At 46.3% G+C, this 21,809-nt stretch overlaps 1 protein-coding gene across 20 annotated transcripts in view; it reads right to left on the bottom strand.

Annotated features, from left to right (window-relative positions):
- Positions 1 to 21,809, bottom strand: part of LOC118510343 (cyclic nucleotide-gated cation channel alpha-3) — a 94,251-nt gene that overhangs the window by 29,312 nt on the left and 43,130 nt on the right. For 16 of the 20 annotated variants that reach the window (XM_036052015.1, XM_036052013.1, XM_036052028.1 and 13 more), the window contains 3 exons: positions 18,723 to 18,911; positions 14,338 to 14,692; positions 12,534 to 13,351 (listed from right to left, as the gene is read on the bottom strand). In XM_036052015.1, coding sequence (XP_035907908.1) covers positions 12,534 to 13,351; positions 14,338 to 14,692; positions 18,723 to 18,911 — 1,362 coding nt within the window. The remainder of the gene's footprint in view (positions 1 to 12,533; positions 13,352 to 14,337; positions 14,693 to 18,722; positions 18,912 to 21,809) is intronic. The other 4 variants (XM_036052029.1, XM_036052034.1, XM_036052032.1 and 1 more) reach the window with 1 other exon arrangement.

Raw genomic sequence — 21,809 nt, 5'->3', positions numbered from 1 at the left:
TGTGCCACGTTTCCATCGTTATGCGGCCGTGCCTTCGTCCCGGGTTCGCCATTTGCCCGTTGGGGGTCGGCGCCCCAAAAAACAACCGACTGCGGTTGTGGTGTGTGTGTGTGTATTTGGATTTGGTTTTAGAGTGTACTGAGCTGAGATTTTTCCACATTTGCGTGATGGCTCGGCAGCGAGGAGACAAGAAACCGATATGTGTGTGTGCTGGATGGTGTGGTGGGTACAGCGGGAATCATCACGTATTCGTCAAATTATGTTTTGCGGCAATGCTCTCTACGCTGGCCCGCTGTGCTGTTCCGTCCCGTTCTTATCCGATCGGATAAAGATACCTTTGCTGATTTGTGTGTGTTTGTGTGTGTGGGTTTGCTCCTTATTTTTCATCAGTATCTAGAGCGTTGGTGGTAAAATTACATTTTTGATGTACCTCTTTGCCTTAGGTTTTGGGTTGAATATGGAAAAAAGGACGATTCCTTCATTGAGCTTCATTGAGGGTGTTATTGATTTTGAGTAGAGGACGACGCTGTTGCAGTGGTTGAGTAATTTATTTAAATGTAAAAAAAAATCCACTGGAAGCTCTACGCTACGAATCGAAGCGCATCGCCAAAGGAAATGCGATTGCAGAAAAAAAACTAAAAACTCTCTGAGATAAAATCAGTGTGGTTTGATCTATTTTTCGAGGTATCAACCATCTTTTTCGCAATGAGCCATATTGCTTAAAACACAATATTTTAATGCTAGACAACTTTCATATTTTATAAGAGGAGGTTGCAAAATCTTGACGATCTTGACCAATAGATAATGGTCTACCATTATCATTAGGCTTTCTTGACTGTTTTTGGAAACTCGTAGTTGGAAAGTCAGTCCAGCATATGGAGAGGCGATAGGATTTGAGACTTCTGACTATCTGACTTCTGACGAGACAACTATTTAAAAAGCGTAAAAATTAGGTAATGGAGCGGATATTTAACGAATTGACTTTGTTTAAACTTTCTAAAACTAGTTAAGTACTAGAGAAAAACGCAGTTATTATTAGATCGTTCAAGAAATCAGCTCAGATTAATTTTAAACCCTTCGAAAAAATAATAATTCCAAAGTGTGCGAAAAAATCAAGATGTATCCTATGCTTTTGGCATATTTTGAAAACACTAGATAGCTAAAGCAGTTGTTGCAACATCGTTTTGACCACCAGACTGCCGATTCTATTGTCCGTAGCTCATCATATCATCTCTTAGACTCCAAAATTGTCTCCAAAACGGAAAATTTCATTCAACAACTCTTCCGGCTAATGTAAGTGAAAAGCGTTCGGGAAAAAAGAGCTCCAATTAAATCTATGAAAGTTATGATGAGATTTTTGTGGAATTCGGACGGAATTATATGGACACGACACTTCAGAGAGAGCTACGCTTACGAACTAACTTTATTAAGGATGGAAAAACAAAAAAGAAACTATGTACAAAATGGCTGCTGAAGGCGCCAAAATAAGAACGTCAAAAATGACAACAGCAATTGTGCAGGGTTTGCACGTCCATTTAACCGTATGACAGAAATTGTCACTCAACACCCCTGCTCAATTTCTGGAACTTCGCACTCCAATCTCCTCCACAAGACGCTTGAATGCTACAGGCGGTAGCCCCTTCGTCATGATGTCCGCCAACTGCTTTTCTGAAGGAACGTACTTGATGGTTATGTCGCCACGTTTAACTTGTTCTCGGATGAAGTTGAACTTTATGTCGACATGCTTCATTCGACGACTATCCCGTGGCTCTTCCGCCACGCGCATACATGACTGGTTATCTTCGAAATATGGCACAGGTTCTTTGATGACAACTCCGAGATCTGCCAACAACCTTTTCATCCATATTCCTTCACAGACGGCCGTGCACAACGCAACAAACTCGGCCTCAGTAGAAGACAAAGCCACTGTTTGTTGCTTACGCGTTAACCATGCCACTGTACCTCCAAACACTCGCAGGATGTAGCCACTCATCGATCGTCGATCGTTGATATCGTTTCCCCAATCGGCGTCTGAGAAAACAATCAAAGCAGGTTCAGCTTGTCCTCCTTTAAACTCGAGTCCCACATCAAGAGTGCCTTTCACATAGCGCAAGATGCGCTTTAAGTAGCACCAGTGTTCATTCGTCGGACAGCTCTGCAACTGGCTAAACACGTTCACTGCGGCACATAGATCAGGCCTCGAAGTGTGGGCAACGTATGCCAAACACCCAACCAGCTCACGATAAGGGTAGTCCGTTCGTTCCGCTTCAATTCCTCTCTCCAGCTTCAGATGGCATTCGATTGGTGTGGAGACCGGTTTACAATCTTCCATGCCGAAACGCTGAAGAAGAGACTCCAAATATCCTCGCTGAGAAATCCTCATGAACCGCTTCTCCACATCCCTCTCAATACGCATATTAAGAAAGCAGCTCACTTCACCAAAATCCGACATCGCAAACTCGTTCTTAAAACAGCTCTTGATCTCCGAAATCGCCACCACATCTCGTCCAACGATGAGAATATCATCGACGTAGAGGACTAGGATCATTCGTTCGTCATTCACCGTTCGCACGTACAAACACTGATCGTTTTCGCTGCGCTTGAAACCAAGCCTGGTGACGAACTGATGGAACCGTTCGTTCCATGCACGAGAAGCTTGCTTCAGTCCGTACAAGGCACGATTCAGACGGCAAACAAGTTTCTTCGATCCTATGGACAGTCCTTCCGGAGGAACCATGTAGATTTCTTCTTGTAGTGTTCCGTTAAGAAACGCCGTTTTCACATCAAGCTGATGCACATGCAGACGTTCCTGGTTTGCTACGGCTAGCACTGTCCTTACAGAATCCAATTTGGCCACTGGAGCATACGTCTCAGCATAATCGTAGCCATAACGCTGAGTAAAACCACGAGCTACGAGTCTTGCTTTGTACCTGTCAGGAGCTTCACCTTCACCCTTCTTGATCTTAAACACCCACTTGCAAGTAATAGGCTTTCTACCTGCGGGCAACTCGCACAGGGTCCAGGTGTTGTTCTGCTTGTGAGAAAGCATCTCCTCCTGTACAGCCGCATTCCACTGGTCCCAATCGTCACGCTTCCGCATCTCCGCAACTGAATCTGGATAGTTCTCGACATAACTAACAGCACTTAAAGCATAAGCAAAAAAATTCATCACGTAATCCTTCTGCCAAGACGGTGGCACACGCTTCCGAGTGTTGTTTTCTTCAGACACGGCACGATGATCAACCCCTGCTGAGTCTTCACATTCGTCGGCGATTGCATCGCAATCTACGAATTCTTCGACGGTCTCGTTCATCTCAGGTTCATCATTCTCCAGTGCTGGTTCGAATTCAGTGCCCGTCTCTGCTTCCGGTCGTATTTCTTCAGCCAGATCAGTTGGACAATCGGCATCTGCTGAAGATCTCATACGAATCACGTCATCCGTAGATTCTGTTGATTGATGCTTTTGGTGCCCCACTTGCCTGTGAGCACCTCCAATCTCGTTGACGATGACATCTCGGGCAGCGATAACCTTGCGACGGTTCGGGTCCCAGACTCTATATCCGTTGCAGTGGTACCCAAGGAAAATACCTTTCCAAGCCTTCTTGTCTAGTTTCTTCCGGTTCTCTTTCGGTATGTGGCAATACGCAGGACTACCCCAAACCCTCATCATCGAAACATCAGGTTTTCTACCCTCCCACATTTCATAGGGCGTCTTACAATCGATGATGGCACTTGCTGGGCTCCTGTTCACAAGATACGCGGCAGTCTCCACGGCTTCACACCAGAACTTCTTGTCTACTCCTGCCGTGAACAGCATCGACCTGGCCTTTTCTTCCAAGGTACGGTTCATCCGTTCCGAAACGCCATTCTGTTCTGGTGTATATGGAATTGTACACTGCATTACGATGCCTTTTTCTTTACAGTACTTGTCGAATTCACCACTACGATATTCCCCGCCATTATCACAAACTAATCGCGAAATGCCAACCCCGAACTTGGCAGTAACCATTGCTTCATACAACTTGAAACACTCAAAGACTTCATCCTTCCTGCGCATAGTGTACACGACCACAAATCTACTCCAATCGTCGATGAAACTAACGAAGAATCTACTTCCATCGTGTCCAACTGGTGTCACCGGACCACAAACATCGCTGTGTATTATTTCCAACACACGTTTTGCCCGTTTGTCTACGCGTTCACGAAATGGCATTCTTGTTTGCTTTGCATCGACACAGGTTTCACAGATTGTTTCCGTTTTATCACCATCGCACTTGAACATTCCTTTCACCATGTTCTTGGATATAATCTTCTCCAGGTTTTTCTCGCTTAGATGACCGAAGCGCTCATGCCAAAGCTCATGACATTTCAGAATCTTTCCACATGAATACAATACCGAATTCTCATCACTTTTCCGGTAAAAATCCATCTCATATTGGAGACCATGACGAGAACCACACGCGATCACTTCCGAACCACGAAGAATTTTTATACAACCTTTTTCGAAAACAACTTTCATTCCGGCCATCTCTACTTTCCTGATCGAAAAAAGATTACACCGTAGGTTTGGAAGAAAAAGCACATTCTTCAAGGTACACTCACGTCGTCGGTTTCCGATCTTTCCAATCATTTTGATTGTTCCCGAATATTGCGCAATCGTAGACTTTCCGTTCAAAGCCACTGCTATTTCAATCGGATTTTCCAAAAGCACCAATTCTTCGAACAGTTCTCGATCATTCGCCATGTGATCTGTGGCACCCGAATCAGCAAACCACTGTACTTTGCCTTCTTCTTCATTGCTTTCTACAGCAACCAAACCGGCGGCAAAACACACACTCTTCTCCGTCACGTTCGCACTGCCTTTGCTTTTGTTGCTCTTCTGCATTTTCTTTTCAGGACAATCACTCGCTTTATGTCCAGGCTTGTGACAAACAAAGCATTTCATTTGCCTTTTCGAAAAAACTTTAGGCTTTCCAACAAAAGCAGCCGACTCTCGTTTCATCGGAACAGCCACTACACTCGAATCGTTGCACTTAACTTCCTCATCGAGGAGCCGGCATTTGACGAACTCTAACGTTAAATTCTCTTGCGGAATTGTCTCTAGCGCCGTCACAACCGTCGCGTATTTCGGCCCAAGGGACATCATCAACTGGAAAACGACGTCGATCTCTTCCAACACTGCCCCAGTGGCCTTATAATCACGCACAACACGATCGAATGCTAGGAAATGATCCTGTAAACTGCCCCCTTCGTACCGAAACGTCGATAACTTTTTCTTCAAGTGGAGCCGGCACGCGGTGCTGCGACGCTCGAACACTTTTTCCAACGCAAGCCAAATCGCTCTCGGGGTCTTTTTGTCCTGCACATACTCCAGCATGTTGTCATGGATCCGCGATACAAGGATCGACTTGCACCGTCGTTCCTTCTTCCGGCGCTTTTCACACAGCTTTTCCTTCGCCTGACCAGCGGCGTCACTGTCTCCCGTTTTCACTTTAAGTTCTTCCACTTCCTCCATCTCGTTCTGGATGCATTCAAGCAAATCATGCTCCTCGAGCACCACTTGAATCCGGAACTTCCAAGATGCGAAGTTCGAACCATCAAAAAGCGGGACGCGCACGGTTTCGTTTTCGTATTCCATTTTTAAAACACAACACTTTTATTAGAGCAACTATAAACCGTCATACACGAAATCCTGGACCCATAACCTGATGAGATTTTTGTGGAATTCGGACGGAATTATATGGACACGACACTTCAGAGAGAGCTACGCTTACGAACTAACTTTATTAAGGATGGAAAAACAAAAAAGAAACTATGTACAAAATGGCTGCTGAAGGCGCCAAAATAAGAACGTCAAAAATGACAACAGCAATTGTGCAGGGTTTGCACGTCCATTTAACCGTATGACAGAAATTGTCACTCAACAAGTTAAACATTCATTTCTCCCTGCACGCACACCGATAAGTGAAACTAGTGTAGGTGTCCACGGTGAGCATTGATGCAAGAGAACGGTAACATCTGTTTGTTCCATCGGCTTTCCTCTGCCACCGAACAAGCTTCATTGTGGAGCGTGTGACCGTCGCTTCAATGTATTATCAGCATCATATTACCACCGTAGCAAGAAGTCTCACTGCTCACTGCTGAAACACCCGAACCCGACCCTCCCACCATAGGACCCAGGACACAAAAGCGACACGGGAGGGCACACTGGTTGTGGCTGGAAACGTTTGAATAATTCATACCGATCATGCCTCCGCCCAGCTGCGGGTAATGCGCCTCATGTTCTTATGTGATTTGCCGGGATTGTTGCTGCGGCATGTCGGAACTTCATGTGCGTTTTTTTTTCTTGTTGTTGCTGCCCCGTTGAACAGGAGGCGTACAGGACATGGCCAGAACATGGAAAGGTGGAGTGAAACACAGCAGTGCTTGGCCAAGTACAAAGTTACCTAATCGAGAGGACACAGCCCAGCCAGACAAGGTGTGGGTGCTCCCGCTCTGTGTGTGTGTTGTTTCCAAGTGTGGATGAGTTTTTTACGCGCTTTCAGACGCTAGCTTTGTGAGGGCATATGTCTGTAGGTCAACAAGATTGTTTGCAGCTAGTCTCCGGTTGATGTGCACCAGGTAAAAGATGTTACCAATCAAGAACAAAAAAAAAAAGAGTAAGAGAGTGAAACCATGCCGTAAACAAGGCACCGGCAGTGGGAGTAATAAGCGGGTTGGTTAAAATTTTTGGTCCAAACCCACGGACCAAACCCAGTTCCAGTTGCCTTTGAATAATTTATCACCGATCTTTATTTCGTTACCGTAACGAACCAATTTCATCAAAATTCTTAAATTGGCTGCGTGTGTGTGTGTGTGTTCCTCCGAGGGCCAATGGGTGGAAAAAGGAAAAAAATCCAATCGAGAGATAACCGATGTAGGATGAAAATCCAGCACGCCAGTAAGTAGATGGACTCGTCCGAGAACTAGTTCATCTATTCCAATGCTTCAAAAGGACACATACTTCTCCCACACAAGATTTTCCGAGACGCCTCCAACCACAAAGTTCACATTCGCTCTTTCCCACTCTCCCGCGAGCTCGATTCAAGGAAAACGCCGATGTTTTCTCGTTTGCCGATCATATTTTCTATCGGTTGACATTTTGCAACAATCGGACAAATTATGTCCCATCAATGTACAACATGGCAGTGACTGTGTGGCCCTCAACCCTCACACACCCACACCAAGGGAAGATATTTCATCGGAAACCGGGACGCGTCAGGCAAAGGTGCGGAAAGAATATGCTACAACAAATCATTCTATTGACACTTTGCCAAGCACGCGGTTGGTGAATAAATCATTCAAAGAGCGTTCCGATACGCGATTCGGTGTGCGAGTAAATGGTATGCTATGCTACCTACGCTACGCCGGGAGTTTGTGAGAGGCGAAAATAAGGTAACGAAAAAATATTGCACCTCAAAGCACGGCGTGAGGAAGTTGCTGCCAGGTTGGTTGTCGCACCCACGAATAAACATCCCCAACTGACTGCGTACGTGTGTGTGTGTGTGTGTGTGTGAGTAGCGAGACTTGACGGATGATTCTCATGTGGTAAGGTAACAAGGCAGCCGAACGAGAAGATGAAAAAAGAATCGGGGGAAAATCCGGGAGGAAAAACAAACAGGATCGGTACATCGGTACCTCCTATCTTGAAGCATTGAACAGTGTGCTGCCTCTGTTCTCGGTAGATTGTTGCGCAACAAAATAACGACATACACACATTTGAAGTGATCGACAAGTACCGGGAAAAGTGGGGAAAAAAACGCCGTGTGGGACGATTCAGGGACGCAAGAGCGCAAGAAAAGGTCCCGTGATTTGTTTACCGCAATCAATATCAAAATATCCTATCACAACAAAATTTCACCGCACGGTAATTCAATCACACGCAAATGTCATCAAAATCAAAAATTGCATTGTTCGGTGGGTGGCAATCGGGTCGTCAGTCGCAGCTCGATATCACGAAGGGTGCCACATACGTCATTTTCCTTCCCGCCCATTGGTGGTTCCGCAAAGAAACCTGCTCCACGAGCGTACGATTCTTGGTGACGCTCGTCAGACGATTCTTCCATGTGTGTGTGTGTGTGTGTGTGTGTGTGTGTGTGTGGGTGTGTGTGTGTGTATTATCACCTTTCTTTCGGAGTCGTCGTCTACGATACCTATTATAGGTGCTTCTCTCGAGGGAAGCAACATATTTATGCTTAGACGAATCCGAACGAACGAACGAACGAACGAACGCTTCCCTAAATCTCACTGCGCTGCGGTGGATTGCTGGTTTGAATCGGGTGAGGATCGATGAACAGCTCGTCGGAACGACGGTCCCGACATTCGGAGGATATCGATATCCGATTGAGCGACTGAATAGTGGCGGAAGCCGGGCAAAAGAAACAGACATTCCTTGTCAAGCCGAGCCGAGCTGTGTGAGGGCGACGCTGAAGCTGCAGCAATCTTTCGCCGATAAGCACTTCAACTCACGTCAAACACGGGGACCGACTCGCGCCGCAACCTTCGCCCTCACCGTCACCGAACCGAACCCAAATCAACACTCATCGTGCCAATCACGGAGTCGAGTTTGATGATGCTGACAAGGATCGACAGGACGTTCGCCGGTGTTTTTCGGTGGCGAGAGAGATAGAGTGAGAGAGTTAGGAGGGCCAACACCGTCTCTTGCTTGCCACGAAAAAAAAGGGCTACATTCAGAAGCCCAACTACGGGGAAAAAAGGTGTTTGCTAAAGAGGCAAATGAAAAACGCCTGCGCTTCGAACGGCCCTCGGAAGCAACGTGAGGGAACTGCGAAGAAAAAACCCTTCTCCCGAAGAAAGTCGGGCAATGTGGTTGGGTTGGGGATGGGGGGAAGGGGCGTGCCGGAAATTCATTTTTGTCGCCCTCCTGCTGGGACCTGCTGCTGTGCGAGAGCTTTCATTTCCAAGAAAGCCCACCACCAACCAAACACACAACAGATGCCTTCAGAATTTCACGCCCCAAGACATGCTGCTCAACAAGGGCCGCGCGAGCACACAGCATTCGCCTCGTGCTGGGATGTTTTCGCCTCGCGAAAGGTGTTGCTGCAAATGGGTTACTGCCCAGAGCGAATGGCCGGGAATACGGTCGCCCTCATCACCCTACGGACCCGAGATTGGCGAGCAAGCGCTCAGCAGGCAGCAGGAAAGAAAGCACGGATAGAGATCAAGAAAGTATACAAATCTAATATGTAAATCCATAAAATATTAAGATTGTACAACAATTTTATTTGTGTCCTAGTGCTCCCGCTCAGCACCGCCATCGACAAGGAACCTGAGGTTCGGGAGGTATCAGATGGGGAGGCGGAACATGAAACACAACTCGACGCCATCACTCCTCGGGGGGTATGTGTGTGTGTGTTTCGGTTGGTAACGGGAGAACCTTGACAGCTTCTTCTCGCCACAGTCTCGCACGGCGACCGACAGATTCCGCAAGAATGAGGTTAAGGATTCGCCCAGAAGCGATTGTGGAATGGGGGCGTAGGGAAGTGTGTGAAGCGCGCTAGGCAAAGGAACCACAGGAACCACCGGCTTAGAATGTCGTCCATGTTATGGGCATGTCTTGGTAATTTGTTCATCTTCATCGCCTACGGTCCTTGCGAGTCGTCGTCTATTGCCTGCCGGCGACTTTGCCTGCCATAAGGCTGCGTCTGTCTTTCGTTTACGTGATGAAATTTAATAGACCCGCTGGAAATTGGGGGCTGGTGGGTTGGTTTCACAATTTCACCAACTTTGCAGATTGAAACGAGCCCGGTACTTATTGAAGGGTTGATGGCGATTTTGGGAAAATTGGAATATTGCAGGAAATTCTAGGTCTCGACACAATTTTAGCTAGAACCAATCCTTGTGTTCACTCTACTCAGGCAAACTTAATTTTAGTAACATGACTCTTAGAAGCGTATGCCCCAGCAAGCAACGGTCAGAAAGTTTTTTAATTGCACTTACTTCGATTTGGTTAAAGTTTTCCCTCATCTTTCGGCTAACCGAACAAAACCCAGCCAAATCCAATCGGTCCAGCAGAAACATCTGAATATGAAATCCATCACCGATTCCTATATAAAGTTTTGAGTAAGCAAAATACTCCGGAGAATTGCATTCCGCCTCCAAACCGTCCACCGTCCGCCAGTACATTTTATTAGCTCGAAAGAAGTGTTTTGGCCGACAGCGATAAACATCGTCCGGGCATCAGCAGGATTCTCATTTCCGTCAACCGGAACGGCGTACGAGGAGCACGGGTACGAGCGAGTAACGCTCAAAACATAGCCGAACGCGCAAAGGAACGCGAGCGGTTAACCCGATAGGCAATGGCAGTTGGCAGCCAACGCCACTCGAAGGGAAGATGCATCGGAAGTTAATTTATTTTTCATCCAGCGTAGCGCTGCTAGTGCAGGAGCACAGTCATTCTCCCATCAAAGTGAGGTCATTTTAATGAATTATTATTCACCACAGATGCCAGAGACGTAGACGGACGTAGGATGAGAATGATTCGGGGAATGGAAGTCGATCGGAAGATAATTTCCGTACCGGACGCCACTGTCGATATGCAGACGAGCGAAGATCGTTCGGCGGTGCGAGAGATGCATATGATGGATGGAATTTAATTTGATATAAAAATACGCTCAACTCGACACGGAGCAAACGATTCGTTACTGGCGGCAGAACGGAAGAGTGGTTTAAATCGGTTAATGGGATTGCAACACTATTTGAATAATTAATTCGATTTGTTATTCAGCGGAATTTTCTAGCAAATAGAAGTTTAAATAAATCGAGCGAGAGCAAGTAGCGTACAGCAACGCCACGATGCTATAAACTCTGCCCGACGTGCCGTAATATTAATGAGAGCATTTATTTCACTCGCTCGATGGTCCTTCTATCCGTGCATGGTTTAACACACGTTTAAATTGCACATTCCTGCAACAGCCGCCAAACATTTCCACCGTTGTTAGGGGCTACATTTGAAAAGCTCATAAAAAAACACATCCGTTTCGAACAAAGATTACACAATTTTTCTCGAGTGTACTTCACCAAAGTTCGCATGTTCGGGTATTATTTTATTTCCTCGCTCGCTATACTATAAGAGCCCCTTGGAAACGCACAATTTGAGGGACCCATGCCAAGAGACCACCGCCACAAAACCATTTGACAAACCCACTGTAAATAACCGTCCCATCATTTCCTTCCCAAAAGGTTTCGGAAAAGTTTTGTCCCACCGTGTTCCCTGTTGGGCACACAAAACATCCCAGGGTTCACAATTTATAGCGCAAAATTTGCGTGTGTGTGTGTGTGTGTGCTAAGATTTTTAGTCACCATGGCTCTCGATCCTAATCTCGTATCCCGGGAGAGTGGCTAAATCGAAAAATGTGATAAAATACCTCCTCTCTCTCGACTCCCCTTTTTCATCGATGTCCCTCTTTCCCTGTGTGAATCGGCCTAGGATGGATTCCGACTGCTTTGAATGATCGGAGGTAGAAATAAATTTTTATTTCATTGTTTATTCAAATTTATCTCTGCTAGGCCCCGTTTGGTTTTGGGGGTGGTCGCGATGGGCCGCTGCCAAAGCACAAACAAAAGCACAGCCGGCCGAAATGACCGGAAAGCACCGAAATCGAATAGCAAATAGCTGACAATCCGGATGGTTCCCGGCCCGTCCCGAACGGCCCCAAACACCCGGTTGGCTCTCGCACCGGGCGGTTCGGTGCAGTAGTAAAGGAGTGTTTAATTTGAACAACCATCATCCATCACGGAAATCGACTTTTCCCGTATTAGTTGCGACGGCGTTTATGTGTATTTTGTCTTCGTTTTCTTTGCGGCTCGGCGTTTTGCTTTTGTTTTACGGTGCTCAGCACTGTTCAAACTGATCGTCAAACAAAGCGTTTGATAAAGGCCAAACTGAACTGCCTGCCTGGCTGGCTGGCTGGCTGACTGGCTGGAGCTTTGGAGGATGGAACGTGGAAAGTTTGATGAGCACATTTATCGATGTCGCACCGTTATCGGGACTGTTATTGGATGATAAATCTTGCAACAACAGCAACAACACGCACACAAACGTACACCAAAAAGACAAGAGGAAATACAGATTGATCCTATTGCAAACAAATGCTTTGGTAGCCGGACAACTAATGGCTGCATATTTTTATCCCACAGCCACGAGCGCAGCGAACGCATCGAAGCATCTTCCTACACCCCGGACCGAAAATGCTGCGTGGACTAATTTTAGATTTGCTGTTTTCAAATATCCAAAACTAATGAGTATGTCACATTTTGCATCCTGTCACATAGTATACCTGTGTACGTAACCCAATTAGGAACCCCATTTTAAATATGTATGCTCGTCGGATGTTTGTACGTCTCTTCCCGGTAATTGCTCACAAGACAAACATGTTTACCAGCATATGGCAGTCGGTGGTCGTGTACCTGCACGCAATGGTTGTTGCACGTCTCTGGAGCAGGCTAAGGAGAAATGAAAATGGCTGACTTACCTTGAAATTCCTTCCGGGCCGCACTGACCGAGGTGACGATGTTGGCCACGTGCCCGAGCACGGTCGCAAACAGCATCAGGCCAAACAGCAGCTGCGCGATAACGAACACGTACTCCGCCTTCGAACGGGGCCGCGGCAGGTCCCCGATCGTCGTGAGGGCGAGCGTGCACCAGTAGTAGCTCTGCAAGTACTGCTTCACCACGTCCGCCGATTCCGAATCGTGGTAGACCCAGTTCTTCGAGCCGAAACCATTATTCTTATAGATAATGTGATATAAACAACCGTTCCAGTGGAAGATCACCAGCAGATAGTGTATCAGCGAGGTCGAGCGGAACAGGTTCGGGTAGTTCGTGTGCCGCTCGGTCCGGTCCATGAACGCCCAGAATCGATAAATCTTGACTAGCCTAAACGAGCGCAGTATCGAGTTGAATCCTATCGATAAATATAAAAAATCTAACGGCAACAAACAAAGGCAGTCGATGTAGAACGTCGTCGAGTTCATGTAGTGCTGCCGGAGCTTGGTCGAGTCGGTCTGCAGCACACCGTCCTCGAGGTAACCCGTACGGAAGTGGAACAGAATATCTACGAGGTATAAAAAATCCGAAAAGTAGTCTAGACAAAACCACAGCACGATCGATTCGCCGTTTATCTCCTGGAACGCGAACCGGTAGATGATCACCCAGAAGTTGTACAGGAACGCCATCGACACCACCATCGACCAGTAGTAGCAGAGCCGGCCGGCCGGATCGAACACGAACGACCACCGGCGTCCGTTCGACTTGCGGGACGACGTCGAACAGCCGGACCGACGTCCAAAGCTAGGGATGGCAAGAAGGAGGGACGAAACGAAACGAAAGCAAATTACTATTCGATAATTAAATTCTTTACACTGGAGAAAGAACAATTTGATAGTTTTAATAACGCACTCAACGATGCAAACCGTGCTGGTCGAGCTGCCATACAGCGCTGAAAATCGATACCCACCGCACAAAACAAAACACTCAACAATTGTAGTTGTTGCGTTGAACAATTTAATGCTTTTCATCACCAGACCAGGGCTGGAGCCGTGGTTCACCGGTGTGAAGTGAAAAAAAAAACAATGGAAACAATAATATGATGCAGAACGCGTGCCGGGTAAAGTGTGGCAATTGGACAATCACCGTGCAATAATCGAATCATGATTATTGATTGTTGATGATTGATAAATATAAATGAATTGGCTCGTTCGTATCGTCATCGTTTTCAGCATCGCTATGCAAGCATTTTGGCTCGAATCGCGGTGTACCGGTGACTGTTTACATTATATTGCAATTAATTTTAAAGGGCACCAAAGCGAGAGAGCCGGCTGCATTGAGTTAAATTAAATATTATGTAAACATTTATAAAAAAAATCCTTTCCGAAATGAAAAGTTTGTTCGGAAGGCATCGAAAAAGACTCTGGTATAAATAGGCTCGTGGTTGTCTACATTGACTGATGTGAATTATTTTCGTGTACATAGAGCGACGGAGTCTAGTTGCTTTTCGACATTACCAAGGAATCCTCAAGAATCTGAACAGATCCATCATCGAGTGTCAAGCCTCAAGAACAGCTCAAATTAGCTTTCAAACTCCAACTCATTACAGCTCATGAGAGTTCCTCAGCTACATAATCAGAGATGCACAGTTCACATTCCCTTGGTCCCTTAAATACTCAACTGTTCTAATGCTTTAGCAGCTATCTTCAGCAGATACCACCCCCAAACCTTCTGACAATACAGTCAAATTTTATTCTACAATGCTTGTGTCCTTCCAGCATATAACTTACATGTATCGATCCGCTCCGTTGCAGGTGCTGCCCGTACCGGTACCGCACGGTGCGGCCAGATGGTTGGTGGAGGCGCGGGTCGCACACGGTCCCATCGCATTGGCGTTCGATTCGCGGGGCCCGGTCCGGCTCCACGTACCGAGCAGCGGTGGATCGCCCGCTTTCAGCTTGCTCCGCTCGCGCTTCCTGTCCTTCCGGGACAGATCCATCTCGGAGGTGGTGGCGGATACATGGGAGTGCAGGGGCCGGGACGTACCGGAGGCCGCGAGGCTGTCACGGGACGAGAAGAATCCTTGCTGCGATATGCTCTGGCCCAGCTGGGGGCCGGACATGCCTAGCTTGGAACTGACGATATCTGCAACGTGCGGTGAAAAAACGGAAAGGTAAAAAAAGAGAGAAAACATTAATGCGGATCTTCTAAAAAGCAGCCTAAGCGAGGGGAATCCTGCCGAAAAAAAGGGGCTGAATCGTAAAAACATACGCTATATACGCGTGTGGTTGATGTGATGAGGGGGGGGGGGTGGTCTTTGTGTAAAAAGGAACTTTGCTCGCAGGCAAAGGCAAACGCAGACGCAGAGCACGGTCAGAGATGAAATCTGCACACACAAAAAAATACAGGGCACGATAAAACAAAGAGCGAAAGTAAAAGTCTGTCCCCGGTAAGTGTGTCATAAAATCAACACGGTCGTAAAAAGTTAGGGTTAACTTTCTTCCCATACGTGACAAAGGCGGTACGGGTTTTACCATTTCGGTTACCTCGGTCTCGGTCGCCCCGATTGGCGTGCAAGTCGTGACCAGGAAGGTGGCGTAAATGTTTTCTTTGTAATGCTGCAATGTGACCACCTTTTGCTTGTCCGTCCCGTGAACCAGTGTCAGTGATTAAGGAAAGAGCCACAATAATCATATCACTTGCCTGGCCAGAACGACACACACCGCATTAGTTCTCCCGACGGTGGTGGAGTTGCTTGAGAGAGAAATGTTTTGTCCAAAAACACTTGAAAACAGCACGGAATTTGCTTTAGAAAAAGAATATAATTATTTTCGACACATAAACGCAACCCGCTGGTCCTCCGAAGATTTATGTCCCAGAAAAAGGCGGTCAGGTGTAGAAGGTGCGGGCCATAAAATTTATGACTATTGGAAACAGATGATGTGTGCTTATCCCTTTTTCGCTACATTAAAACAAATGCTCTCGTAGTAGCAAATTGTACGTCACCACTTTTTTGCGTCAGCCAATCACACCGACCCACAGCGAAACCTCTTTTGCGCATTTTCCTGATGTCCATGGTCATAGCTCATCATTACCAGATCAACGGGACCAATAACAACAAGGGAAAGACAGGGGGGCTGTGACACGCAGGGTGTCGGTTTTACGACCAACCTAAATCCCTTCTTCTCCAGTTCCAACGTAACACCTTTCCACCGGTCCTAGTGCTTTACACTTCTGAGCTTTAGTTTGAACCGCAGTCCCAAGACTCAGCCGAGTGCCAAGCGTAGCCATGAACCAGCCAACACGAACGCTAGTGTCTGTGCAGTGTTTGGCGTTGCCTGGCTCTTTGTGCAACCGAGGAAAGAAAATACATTAGCAGCTTTCGTGAATTTTCGGGAGGTAAGATTTTTCCATTTTCCCCTGGCAACACTCCCTGCGAATACTTATCCCACACAAGCACCACCAACAAAGAAGATTTGGTTTACCGGTTACTTTCGTGGTGCGTGTGTGTATCTTTATGAGTGACCGCGAGGGTACCCCAAAGTGGATTGTTGGCCTCGCTGGTAAGATTGCATCCATTCCGGATTCGGATCTACCGCTTACTGTAGGCGCAGCAGTGTTGTTTTTATTTTTATGGAGCCTCGGGACGTACGCAAAAACCTTCTAGACGCGCGGATTTTGTTTCCCGTCTCGTGGGAAACGTGCAGTAAATTTAATGTGTTTGTCGGTCAGAATTTTTGCCACGCGCCATATTGAAGTTCGAAAATGTTGTATCGGGTGAATAGTTCAAATATTTGGGTGAGATTTTATTGGATAAAAGTTATCTAGACAAGACATGTATTCTCGTCTATTTTTTCGTAGCCAAAGCTCCTGGCAATTTTTAAAGAAATATTCCTAGCTTATGGAAAGTCCTATCGTGATGTCCTTTATGAGACAAATATTTCCAATCTTCATACATCAGTCGATTAAAAATTAAGACGCAAATTTATCAAAGACACACACAAACACACGAGAAACATTCAAGCATCACCAACATCCGGTCTTTATCGCTAATTGGCACGACTATGGCACGATTCCGCATGCCAAACTGAGTAAACCGAAGGATGCCAGCAATGGCAGCGGTGCTTATTCAACCATCCGAAGACACTTCGCTTACGCCCGTCAACGGTCTAACTACACAACGACCTAATGATATGGTGCGCCTGGCACACGAAAGATAACATTTATCGAACGGAGGGCATGGTTTTAAGCATGATAATGTATTCCAATTTATCGTTTCTGATAGGATGCTCTCTTTCTGTGTTTGTGTGCATGTGTCAGGGTGCCAATGACGTCCCATGGATCCGATACAGGAAGTGGTTCCCGGTACGCAAAAAGGACCATGCAAGTGTTCAAACGCCATCGTGTGTGTGTGTGTGTGTGTGTGTGTGTGTGTGTGGAGAGGACTGGGGGTTGTTGCTGATGAGACATAACCAGAAATAACTCAGCGTATGCAGAAACACAAAGGGACACACCGTGCTACCAAACCCGGTTCCCGGAGAACGGAAACGATGGGAACGATGATTACGATGGTGGCGATGGTAACGATCATGCTTTCCGTGCGACAAGAAGTCACAGCCGAACCGGAAGCCTTGGCAATGCGTCCCCGCTTTATGCGGGTGACGGTGTTTGGATGCGACGTTCCGCAACCATTAAAGCACCATTCCACGCTTAACGGTGAGAAGATATGAGCTAAATGAAAGTGTTATGCTGATGTTTCATGAGCGCAAAACCACAGGAACGGGCCGGGCTGGGCAAGGGGCTGGTGTGTACATCGACAGGACATTGGACATTCAGGCGACAAAAGATGCAATGCTGGAAAGGGTTTCCGGAAGGTCTAGGAGTAGTTTAATGATTCAAAGTTACAACTTGCCATTGTTCTGATATGCGACCTAATCAACGGTAGTATTTAAATTGTCGATCAGTCCATACACTGAGAGCATGGAATAATAACAAACAGGTAAAATAGTCGTTTTTTAGAAGGATCCCGCTTGTATCCTTTCCAGCTTCAAATTATAGAAATTCTAGGCTCAACATTATTGAAGAAATTGTGAGCTCTCTAAGCTGTACAGAGATCCCCATTTTCATCAGCTCCATAACCTTACAAAGTCCTGAAGTGCTTTTTTAAGTTTCCTTTACTTGATTTGCTGGAAAGGACTCGCTACCTGCTTGGCCATCAGACTACCAGATCTTGAACCAGACATTCCTCTACATCATGTTGCAAACAAGACTTTCCAAAAAACGATCAGCTAGACACGTCTAGAGAATATCACCGAACGGCCGAATAGTTTCTTTGAAGTGTGCAATAGTCTTCTTCTTCATCTTCCTTGACACTATAACCTCGAGAGGTCTCGGCCTGCCAATTTCTGGCTTTCTGTGACTTGATTTTACCCTTAGCAGAGTAATCAGCCTTGCATACGGGGAGGCGATCGGGATGGGATTTTAACCCCGATCCTGCCGTGCGAAGTCCGGCGCCGTTATCGCATCGGCCACCGGACCACCGAGGAATCGTCTACATAGGCAGAAAAGTCGTGGAAAGCCCTAATAGAGATTAAGTGATGGCGATGTTACTCATGCCAAAAAGTCTCAAATTACTGACCTGAATTACCAACCGATTCGACATTTATCCGAGAAAAACTTAAACAACTTCTTCAGTAGACCAAGAGCACAAGGCATTTGAAGAGCCAGATTTGATGTTTTTTTCAGCTCCATCTAATACCTTAACATGTTATAGGTCAAGTGGATTAACCCGCTTAATATTTCTCTTCAAAAAAAGCGAATAACATCACCGCTGTCACCATTGTTAGATTCCGCAAAACCTATCAACATGTAAAACTACTAACGAAAAACAAAAACGAGCTCAACACAGATGATGGATACAATCCTCTCATATCGTTCGCCACAACGCCATAACACGAACGAGTATAGAAATTGCGAACCCACAAGAGCAATGTAAAAACTAGATGAGAACGAACATGATTTGGTGGATGATGATCACACAACATCACACACAGGCAAAAAGTGTTTGGTCTGGCAACAACAGAAAAAGCACGATAACAAAAACTCAACACTACAAGAACACTCGTCTCACACACATAATACACACACGCACAACAAAATTGGTGCCGAAGCTTACCCATGAGACTTTGACGGCTCACAGAGTTTCGGTTATGGTCCGCGGACGATTGAATCGTATTGAAATCGGATCCGACGGCTTCGAGCGGCGGTGGCGCTAGATGCATTATTGCCGCGTCCGTACCGTTGAGAGAGTGCGAGTGATGTCTCGACAGTTTCGTGCTGTCAAAACTTGCATTCCCGTCATCATCTAGAATGGGAAAGAAGAAGCGTAAGTTTTGCGTGCGTGCGACACCGGGGCACGGTGCTGCGGTGGGACAATACAAAACATGATGAGCAAGGGTTTGAATGCGAATGTTTCACGATAACCTACGGAACGGGCGAATGCATGAATAGATGACGGGGTGCTTTGGAGGGACTGTAAATGGCAAAACGCGATGGACGGTTGAATGATGGAAATCGCCGTACGACATGAGCTTGGGGTTTTCTCGTTAGGACGCGTGGGAAAACCTATCATAGAGTGTGTTTCTGAGCTAGCTGGACATGAACATAAAATTTTCTGGGTCAATCCATTTTTAAAAACGACTTGGTTTTTATTGTTTCGTCTGCCTAAAATCCCATTTCAAATTCAAAATAAAATATTTTCAAGTTTCAAAAATGAAACAAACCAACTGATTAATACATTTAAAAATTATTTAATATTCACAACGTAAACACATTCACAACAGGGTGAAAATGAACTCCATTTTTTCGGTTGGTGAGGCCCACACGGAAACCGGATTCCTCGGCCTTGCTGCTGTGCTCAACAACCTGTCCAATGGCACAATGTCATACAAAAGAAACGAAAATAAAAGATGTATAATTAGCCATTAGCAATAAGCAAAATAAAAAAAAAAAACAGAAAGGAAACACCAACAAAAAATACACATCGGACCAAACATTTCAACCTACGGCCAATGTTTCGTTGAATGCTAATTGAGAAATGCTAATTCGGAAATTTTCTTTCATCCTTTGCGCCACTGCTTCCAACCAAAGCTGCCAAAGTGAGCAAAACTTTGCGCGAAAGAAAGGAAAACAACTTAGCAACATTAAGCAACGAAACGCAGGGTATGGCCGTTTGGGCTGGGGGGTTTTTGTCCCGATCTTTCCTTTGCTCAGGGGTTCAGTTTTCTGTTTTTTTTTTCTTTCCTCCATCGCTGTAGCATTTTATTTTGTTGTTTTACCAACGGGGCATTTAAGTTCCGCCGATTAATCGATCCCCGTTTCAACGCCCCGGAAACGAATCGCAAAAGTTTTGCTTTAAAGAAAAACAAAACCTGAAAATGGTTTGGAACAAAAAGGAGAACCAAACAAGGTTTGGGCCAGGGAAGAAAACAGCGGTTGGCTTCACGAGAGCCAATTTGCCGTTAAATTGGCATTCAGCAAATGTCTTCCTGCTGTTATCGTAGCGTTCAAAAGCTTTACGGGTTGAGTGGAAAACTGGTGCCGGGAAAAACGGCTGCGCTCCTCTATTTGCTTACTCTATCTGTTTACAGTATATAAAGTATGTGCATTAAGCCGAGCTACATCGAGGAAAACCGGTAAAATATGCTCTGCATTTCATTTTGATTTTTTCAATTTAAAAAAATAAACTGCGAGAGGAGTTTCCTTTCAAGCGAGCAGACCCGTAATGCTTATAAGCCGTACGTCAGCGAAAAATAAACACCATCAACCTGGACCAAGATTATTGTTGACACATCGAAATTTATCTCTCACCAATCGGGCCCCGAAATTGGGTATTCCGCCCGAAGGCACGATTCGGCCCCTACTTTGTCAAAGGTCATCGAAGATATTTACAAACCTAAACCATCTCGTCGATCAAGCGATCGGCTCGGCTCTGGCTTCAATCTCGGCATTCATCAGCGAAGGTAATGATGGCCCTTTAACCCTTTTTGCTCTCCTTTCCAAACATCAAAGCTCACACGGACACGGTCAATGCGACTCAGTATCATGATATCTTTCGTCCGAAGTAAGCTTGAAAAATTGGACCAACCCCGAGTTCAAATATTTAGCTTGGCATACGTATACATATTCCAGGACCAGGACCCAAGTCCCAGGGAAGACAACCGCAACCGTCCCCAGAAAAACCCCGATACTCAGTGTCGGTACGGGATTTGGCACGCGCGCGCTCCAATGCCAAATAACGATTTGCCACCGCTCCGATCGGCGTTCCTCTTTGTTAGCGTCAAACCGTCATCAACAGCAACGACAGTTAAATCTCAACAGTCCCGCTCTCGCCCAACCATCGTCACCGTTGTCGCCGCCGTCGGGATCGTTGGAGAGTGACGTAGCGTGTGCAAGTCTTATTCAATTTAAGTTCAGCTGCTACAATTTTCCGCCCTATGGGTCCCGGGTGGCGTGATATTTCTTCCCCTCCCTCCACCCCCCCCCCCCCTTCGTATCACCTCCTCCCTCGATGCAGCACCAAAGTTCGCGAACGGGAAACTTTGAAGTGTAGCTTCACGTCAATATGATCCCGGAGGGATGATGATGCCTGTTACCAGGGCCATACTAGGGCACGAGAGGGAGGGCGAGGGGGGCAGGGGAAGTCTGGGGTGAGGGAGAGAGCCGTTGAAAGCGCGGGAGCAATTATTAAAGTCAGCAGCTTTCGGACTTTCTGCCATGCTTCCACAAACCTGTCAGAGCCTGTCGACCGGGAAGCCATCTTCTTGCCCGGCCATTGTTTCGGACGGACGTTGCCGGTCCGAACTCGTACAAGCGTGCTGTGGGTGGTCTATATGGCTGGTAGCGTCCTAGTTTTGCAACAGTTTCGCAACACCAACGACAACGACGCAAATGTACACAGTGAAGCTAATTCCGACCAAAAGCCTCCTCCTTCCCAGCAGGGAATTATTTAAGGGCTTCCCTTGATCTTGACAAATTTAGAATTTAATTTTGCATTCTCCCGCAAGTGACGAGCGGAGGGATTTTAAACTTTCGCTACTTGCATGCTTCATTTTGCCCATTGATACCTTTTTTGCTGTTGTTTCTTCTGTTTTGCTCTCTTGCTTCATTGGTCACGAAGCCACAGTAAGTTCGCATTCGAATGCTGCCACTAAAGAGTACGGGACTCATAGTCAATCACGTCAGCAGATTAGAGGGATGGATT

This window comes from Anopheles stephensi, chromosome 3, assembly GCF_013141755.1.
Source record: "Anopheles stephensi strain Indian chromosome 3, UCI_ANSTEP_V1.0, whole genome shotgun sequence".
NCBI classification, from domain to species: domain Eukaryota; kingdom Metazoa; phylum Arthropoda; class Insecta; order Diptera; family Culicidae; genus Anopheles; species Anopheles stephensi.
The sequence above is the reverse complement of the archived record's forward strand: the minus strand, read 5'-3'. Positions and strand labels throughout refer to the sequence as shown.